At 31.8% G+C, this 9,140-nt stretch overlaps 1 protein-coding gene across 1 annotated transcript in view; it reads left to right on the forward strand.

Annotated features, from left to right (window-relative positions):
• TENT5D (terminal nucleotidyltransferase 5D) overlaps window positions 1–8,328 on the forward strand; it is a 105,457-nt gene extending 97,129 nt beyond the window's left edge. The window contains exons 4-5 of the mRNA XM_024240963.2: window positions 1,621–1,743; window positions 5,543–8,328. Of these exons, the coding sequence (XP_024096731.1) occupies window positions 5,561–6,691 (1,131 nt within the window). The 5' untranslated portion in view covers window positions 1,621–1,743; window positions 5,543–5,560 and the 3' untranslated portion in view covers window positions 6,692–8,328. The remainder of the gene's footprint in view (window positions 1–1,620; window positions 1,744–5,542) is intronic.
• Window positions 8,329–9,140: the final 812 nt, after the last annotated feature.

The following is a 9,140-nucleotide window of genomic DNA, read 5'->3' on the forward strand; positions in this document are numbered from 1 at the left end:
GCACAATAAACAAGCAAAAAAATTATCTGCAGTGTTGATAGTTGAAAAGAAAATCAAATTTCACTGTTAAGATAATTTGGTTAAAAGGGTTTCTCTTATTGCTACATAACTATTTTAATGCTTTATTCCTTTTACAGCTCCCTCTATATTTCCCAACAATTATTAAAATAATATGATTTGAGCACCCAACTAGTTAACTGATATCACAACTTTATTTTTGAAGAGCAAAATGACAAAACAGTAGACATCTTACATTTTTCATCATGGAGCCAGACACAAAGTTAATGACTGGGTGAGGGATCTTTCTAACCTTGCCTGGCTTATTGGCCCACAAGTATCAAAATCAGTATTTTATTTACTGTTGTTCCTTTCAGTATTGAATGAGTAAAATACCAATGGTAGTTTTCTTTTGGGTTAAAGTAATACTACAGGCTTTACTTTTGACTGAGTGAAAACAATGCAAGACACTTCCGTGAGATGATTAACACTTTATTTTATAGTTTTTTTATGGCGGTATACTATTCAGGGTGTTCTACAATCTTATTGAACACAGTATGGAAACATCAAATTGATATTATTTGATAAGCATAATCTTTTATTCTTGATATAAGAAAATACTATTTTTTTCTGAAATAGGTATCTGTATTTTAAAGGGATAATGGTTAGTTATGAGTAAATCATTGTTTAATTAAATACTGAACTGTTATTTCTCACAAACATTAATATTCTCTCTTGGAAACAAATGCAATGTGTCAAATAAAATATCTAATACCTCTTTCCAATAGTCAAATCATATTTAATACTTCTTTAGACTGGTAAAATATAATACATTCAGACCAAAATCTTGTTTGTTTGTCTATAGGTAGGTATATATGGATATATAACTTGAAAGTTTCTAAAGTACAGGAATTCATTTTTATATACAATCATTTATTATAGGTAAGGGAACTAATTAGATTTAGGACCACAATACAAGCTTTAGAAAGACTTTCTACTGGGCTTAGTGTCCAGCTCAGAAAACAATATTGCACTGTTGAAATGTTTTCAAAAGTTTCTGGCTTAAAAGAGCATTCACTTTGATTAGAATTTTCTGTATTATTTAATGTAATGTTTTAAATTAAGTGGAAATAGCCAAAATATGAGGGACTAGGAACTGCTATTGAGACTACTTTTCCTTTACCATTTCTTCTCAGTTTTCTTCAGTGTAGCAGTTCTTAAAGTGTCATTCCCTGACCAGCAGCATCAGCATCATCTTGGAAGTTATTAGAAATGCAGATATTCTGGCCCCACATCTGACCTGCTAAATTAGAAACTCTGGAGGTGGGAACCAGAAATCTGTGTGTTTACACACAGATAAAATGATTGCTCTAAAATAGTGGTTGTCAAATTGTAACATGCATTAGAGTTACAAACCATCTGTGTAATTCTAATGCATGTTAAACTTTGAGAACCACTATTTTAGAGCAATCATTTTATCATTTCTTCTGTGTGTATATATGTGTCTGTGTGTGTATGTATGTATGTATATAATTTGCAGCACTGTTGGCCATGGGGCATCATTATATTATTTGTATATAATATCTATTAAATAACTTTATTTTTGTTTTTATTATCTTGCAGTTTTTCTGGTTGGTGTATTACTTTATTCAGTGATAATATGAAAATTACTATTTTCACTGAAGGATCTACTGAATAATCATTTTAACTCAGCTATATTGCATTCTTGAAAGCAATCCTTTCAATGTAAGTATGACGTCTTTTCTCATTGTCTTTGAAAATATAGTTCTAATATTAATATAGACAGGTAAAGAGTGGCTAACTTCTTATGTTTCCCATGGTCAAAGGGAACATAGAGTTGTAATAGGGAGAACAATTACATTTTATTTATTATACAAATATCCATTCATAGTCTTTTGTGATATCTTGGCAAATTGCTTGCTTTGCTTTGCATTCCCAGATGAATTTAACCAGTTGAATAATGGAAACCACTTTGTATTGATTTTGGCATTGACTATAGTCAGATACATTACAGGCATACTAATAGGTTAGGCTAGATGGGAAAAATGTTAGCTTAAAGGATAAGTAAATCGGGAGAAGACAGGGAGCCAAACAAGATTTAAATATTCTGCAGTGTGAACTACTGCTGATCTCCACATTTTGAAAACGATAATTAGAAATTTCATGTTTTGTGCTTCTATTGAGGTTTATTTGGAAAATTATTGAAGAGTTTCGCCTTGAATTTGGAATTTTAGCTCATGAAAATGTAGCTTTATAATTCATACTTAATAAACACACTTTCAGTAACTAAAAGTTGGATTGTACCCAGGACAGTATTATAAGCAATGTGGGTGGCTTGTTGCAGTTTTTCCACCTTTACCATGACATTCATCCAAAGTTTCTATTTAGCCATACTTTTTGCTTCAGAAAATTCAAATTAAGTTTCCCAACAAGTTTTCTAATGTGCTGTTTTTGATATATGGGTGATTGACTCTACTGTATGCGGTTAAGTATGGAGCCATAATCTACACATTAAGATAAGTCCTTTTACTTTAATGCCATATTGGAAATTTGTACTAATAACACTACATTGATATTGTACATTATGTGAAAATGAGCAGTAGCTGTGCCAAAAGGAGCATAACATTATTGTCAAATCTTGATTATTCATGTTAATAGAGGTCAGCATTTTTGGAGGCATGTATAGATTCCAGATCAGTACAAATCACTTATATTTACTCCATTGTGACATGTATTTTATTATATTTTTTTGCTTATATATGTCTATATGTGTGTATATATATATATGTTTGAGTGTATATGTATCACAAATTTTTATCATAATTAACGTTTATTTCTAGGGCTAATTTTAAAAATTTGTAATTTTCATTTTCTTATATAACAGTAGAGGTAGTTAGTGACATGGTAACTCAGAATTTGTCAGTTAGTAATGATATGTCAATAAAATAGACTTGATTCCAAAAACAAGCTTTCATAGTTATGGCTAGAGAAAGGTTAAAAAAAACCTAACTGGTTATTAAAGCCTTGATTTAGACAGTTGAATAATGTGTTGCTCACGCAAGGACACCATTTCTCCACATCCTAGCAAGTTGTTGTCACTGTTTCTGTAATTATTATGAAATACTAGGCCTAAACTATTTTATATGTGTGTTTTTAAAGCTTGTAGGTAATTGAAAAACTAGAATGTTTGGAAATCACTAGCATAGATAATTAAGTGGCAATTGGAAAGTTGCACACTGATGGACAGTTTTTCTACACCACTTTCCTGGTATAAAGTGAAGTTAAATTTTGGACCACTTTTTTATCTTTGCAAGATCTTACTGCCATTCTGTTTGGGAAACAAAATTCTATCTTCTCCCTTCTCTGATATCTAGGAACAGATCCAAGATATTAAGTAGGGCTTCTTATTTCTTGGTTTGAAGGATATCTTTTGATCAAGGACTTCTGCATTTTGGCAATTATTTATTTTAGTTAAGTCTCTGGATGGTTTTATTTGTATATAAAGGTCCTGTCAACTTTTATTTGGGAAAGAATTTCATAATTTCAGTAATGTCAATATGGCAACATAAATGTTTTCCTTTATTTTCAGATCATAGATGACTTACATGGAGACTGTAGGCCTAGGATTTGACCATTGAATGTTTTAAAATTTTTACTGATATTGACAATGGAAATTTGCCATTAAGGAAAGGAAAATATATATTTGCAAAACAAATTTGCACATGAAGAAGGAATTTTAGAACTTTTGCTGTATCATAAATTAAAATCTTATAGTTTATATGTGATACTTAAAAAATATTTATTAGGTAAATTGTTTTTCTTCCTAAAACCTTTACATGAAGCCAGCCAGTGTTATGAACTATTCCTTTTCTAGATTGAGAATTTGAGCATAACAAACTGTTAGCTTCTAATAATTCAGTGATAATTTCAGGAGAAGGAACTAGAAAATAAGATTGCCAGTTCTCATTGCATGTTGTATCACTTCATGTAGCATCTTGCTCTTTCCAGTGTCCTAAGATGCTATATAGATCATTTCATTTGATAGATAAATTACCAAATTCTGAAAGCGTGATATGTAGTCAGTTTGGTCCATCCATCTTTAAGAATCGATTTGGATATTCACGTAGCTGATCAAACTGTATAAACATTAGTCATTAAAGTGGCTTAAAACAAGCATCCTATTTCATGGGTCATTTCATCATATAATAAAAATAAATATTCAGTCAGTAGTTCATATTTCTAGGGATTACATACAGAGAAACAGAATAGGTTTAATTTTTCCTTCTCACTAACACAGATATGCTGTTGCTTAATTGGCCTTTTGCAAAATGCATGGACTATCAAAGTAGTCCATGTAGATGTCAAATAAGATGATTCTGTTTGCTCTAGTTCTACTAGGGAAATACATAATACTAAATTTCAAATATTTATATTCTGTTTTGATAGCTCCTTAGATAGGCAAAATATGAATACTGTCCACACAAATCTGTCTTAGGCTTCATATTGTTTTTTATTTCTGGAAGTCAGGAACAAATGCCTAACCCCAAAACTATGTCCATGTTGAATGTTATTTACTTTCCTAGATTTATTTGTTTAGACAGCTTATTAGCGTACTTGAAGATCCATATAATCACTGCGATTATACATAATAACATAATTATATCTACTTGCATTTATAGTGTTACCATATATTATAAAATGTTAACTTCCCAACATTCCCTAAACTATAAAATTATCTGAGCATAATATATTGCGAATCTGGAGTGAACATTTTTTAAAGTTTAGGAATCTTATGGGTTTATATATTCTTATTCTCATTTCAGGTACAAATTTAGTAGTCTCATTTGTTTTTCATTTTAAATTGACATTCCTTCAACTAACATTTTTTAAAGGCTACTGGGCACATAGAAGAGGTGATAAATTAGGTACTTTCCTTATTAAGGAATTAAAGGAGCTCATACTCTAACAGAAGACTTCAGTAATATTCTTTTAAGTAAGAGCAGTTATATATGAGAAACTGAAAAGTATATGAGAGAGTGATCTGATGCTTTTGGGATTAAAGATTATATATATTGTTTGTAAACACTATGCCATTGAATCCATTAGTTCTAACACAGAGACATGTTATCTGGTCTCACTTTACAATCATGATAATTAATCTCAATGATACATTATGGTTATCCCATGAACAAAATTTGTATCACCAAAGAAATACCATCATTATAGTATTTACATGAAGCAAGATTGAGAAAGGCTACCATTTTATATCAACAGTCATTGCAACTCCAGCAAATTCCTGAGAAATCTGTTTGCATTCATCAATGTATCTAACACCTTCGACATAATAATTGTGGCTTTTATTTCACTTTTATATTTAAACATGATTAAATATATTGGTAATTTCCTTCCTAGTATTATCATGATTTATGTTGAGGGTAAGTCTATTTTTAACTTTTTCATATGCTTTAGCATTGGTTTTAAGGTGCCTAACATATTTCTTCCCAATATTTTGCTTGCTGTCTAGTGATCTACTGACTTCACAATGTCTGAAATCAGATTCACCAGTCTCACTTGGGATCAAGTTATAACACTGAATCAAGTGTTAGATGAAGTAATTCCAATTCATGGAAAGGGGAATTTCCCCACAATGGAGGTAAAACCAAAAGACATCATTCATGTTGTGAAAGATCAACTCATAGGGCAAGGAATTATTGTTAAAGATGCCAGATTGAATGGTTCCATAGCAAGTTACATACTTGCAAGCCATAATGGAATCAGCTATAAGGATCTGGACATTATTTTTGGTGTTGAGCTTCCAAGTAATGAAGAATTTCAGGTTGTTAAGGATGCAGTTCTAGGCTGTCTACTTGACTTTTTACCAAAAGGTGTAAAGAAGGATAAGATCTCCCCAGATACCATGAAAGAAGCTTACGTACAGAAATTGGTCAAGGTTTGCAATGGGTATGATTGTTGGAGTCTTATCTCCCTTTCAAATAACACTGGGAAGAATTTAGAACTAAAATTTGTGAGTTCACTCAGACGGCAGTTTGAATTTAGTGTAGATTCCTTTCAAATTGTTTTGGATCCCATGTTAGACTTCTACAGTGACAAAAATGCCAAGCTAACCAAAGAATCCTATCCTGTTGTGGTAGCTGAAAGCATGTATGGAGACTTCCAGGAAGCAATGACACATTTGCAACACAAGCTCATATCTACCAGGAAACCTGAAGAGATTAGAGGTGGTGGCCTTCTGAAGTACTGCAACTTGCTGGTTCATGGCTTCAAGCCAGCCTGCATGTCAGAAATCAAAAACCTAGAACGTTATATGTGCTCTAGATTCTTTATTGATTTTCCTCATATAGAAGAACAGCAAAAGAAAATAGAATCATACCTCCACAACCATTTCATAGGTGAAGGAATGACCAAGTATGACTACCTTATGACCTTGCGTGGAGTTGTGAATGAAAGCACCGTTTGCCTCATGAGTTATGAAAGAGGACAGATTCTCCACCTGATCACCATGATGGCTTTGAAAGTACTTGGAGAACTAAATATTCTACCCAATACAGAAAAGGTAACTTGCTTTTATCAGCCTGCTCCGTACTTTGCAACTGAGGCAGAGTACCCTATTTATGTAATATCTGAGCCACCCCTCATTATCTTCCAGCCATAGCACCCACTGCACTTTCATGGGTCAAATGGTATGGGTTAAAAAATACACATGCAACCATAGAAACTTTGATTTAATTAAACACCACTTAAAAGCAAGTTTCCAAATGTAAAATTCAAGATCTGTTTTTGTTTTTGTACAGTTACCAATTATTTTCAATTACAGTTGATGGAATAGTAGTTACCAACTATTTTTGACCAATTAAGCCATCATAGTAAATACAATATCTATAAACCAACCACTTTAAATGTTTTTCAAACGTTATTGACTAGCTATAATAACTTTCAAATGTTGGGTTCCTCTTGAAATAATTTTCAAATCTTTTGACTACTTGTGACTTTCAAATTTACTGTGACAAATATATTAGACATGCCTGCATCTTTGACTAAAACATAAAAGGACAGATTCATGTTTTAAAATTAAGATGTACAGTGAAGTATCAAATTTTTTATATTCAGTCAGTTCCTTTGTTACATTTAGTTCTTTTTTTCTATTGAATAATACCATCAATAAATTTTCAGTACTTAACAGAAATGCCTAATTTCAAAAGCAACAGATTCAGAAGACATTAAAACCCTGGACTTTTCAAGCATTTTTTTTGACAGTTAAATTGGGTTGGATACAAAAATCCTACTATAGTTTAAAGGAATTCTGGAAAAAAATGGCTCTGGAAAGCCCTGGACATTAGTAATTTGTCATCTATATAATAAAACATTTAGTTAATTTGTGGATTTGAATAACAATACCATACAGCTGTGCAACTACTACTGAGATCAGATACAGGGTTTTTTGCCCCTCAAAATAAGTTAAAACAAATGAAAATGACCAACTCTGAATGTGAAAGCTTTCTATCATCATCTACTACAAAGAGACTCTAAATGGCAAACAGGAAAAAACAGGCAGAGGTTTACAGCCATAGCATTTACCATTTTATGGCCTATTTGAAAAACATCTTTATGTTGAGAAACATTCCATTTCAGTAAGTTAAAATATTTTCATTGTAACTAAATGAAGCAGGTTTTTCATTTTGCCTTTACCAAAGATCATTTTCTAACATGCCACTCAAGTGCCTCTTCGTGTGAATTTTTGCATAACACTATAATTTATTCAACAACTGTGTACATTTACAATATATCTAAATATATACTTACTACATCGAGTATACTGCTAGAAAAATCTACCAGTGGGATTAAAAATGTATTTTCTTCCCATAATGAAAATAATTCATGACCAATATTACCTGAAGTGTCAGAAGGGGAGCTGTCTTAAATTAATATGGATCAGGCCATTGGAAAACTTCAATATTTCCACTTGGTTATGATTTTTTGTGAGTTTCCATTTCAGTTTTTATTGACCATCACATTTTCTATCACAACATGACCTGACAGTTGTATCCCGATAATTTGCCAGTTATAGACTGTGCTTAACTTATCTTCACTGTATTACAATATTGGACAGAAGTACACCAAATATGGCATTTTCAAATAACCAATATTTCCGAGATGTTTTATACCACAGCACAAGTGGCCATCAGTATATTTTTAAAGAATTATATATCACAGAACCCTGAGGCTTTAAAACACTATGGACTTACCACTTTCTTGACAAATAAAGAATTTGTAAATACAATAAAATATTTAGAAATGAAAGGACTATGATTGTGTTGTCATGGGTATAGATTCAGTAGGTTCAATATTTTCCAGAGTGGTATTTGACACTAAATAGCAGAATTCTGAAGCTATTTGGAAATATCTCATACCCTATGTGCTCCTATAGCTTTCTTTGATCCCATTGAGAATTTAAACTCCTTCTTTCCTAAAAAGCAAATTATTTATGGTATTCTCCTAAAGCTTTAAATCCTGATGGAAGAATGGCCTGAAAGCTAGGTGTGTTCTCCTAACATTTTAAGCATGTATTTCCCTTATAAAAGCAAAGCTCTCAGAACTGCTATCTATGACTTTCTCAAGAGAAAGAATTTAAACCTCTTGAATGGGGATGGTATCACTGAAGAAAAAGCTGTAGCTTTATTTCTCATGGCTTGCTTTCTATAGTTACTGTTACCAAGCTAGTACTTTGCTCCCAACCAACCAGAAAAATATCAGTCTTCAATAGTGTATGAATATCTCTCCAGGATTAGGCTAGTTCCCTTGAGAAGGAGTATTATTTCATTCTGCTCATTAGGGTAGTAAATGGAAAAGTTTTTCTATAAATTAATGAATGCTAGCCTCTTTGCCAAAAGGAGTTAATAGAAGTTATTTTTTTAAAAACCCTACTCTAAAGCATATGACATCCCATTACCAAAGAGAAACAGTATTATCTTTGCCTGTTTAATATGTAGCCATTTTATTTTGTACAAACGCAATACTGAGTCTTGGTTTAGGAAGTGTTTTTTTTCAGGAACCTAACCAAAACCAAAAAAGAAAGCAATTTTTAATATAATTCTAACATTCAT

Source organism: Pongo abelii, chromosome X (assembly GCF_028885655.2).
Source record: "Pongo abelii isolate AG06213 chromosome X, NHGRI_mPonAbe1-v2.0_pri, whole genome shotgun sequence".
NCBI classification, from domain to species: Eukaryota; Metazoa; Chordata; class Mammalia; order Primates; family Hominidae; genus Pongo; species Pongo abelii.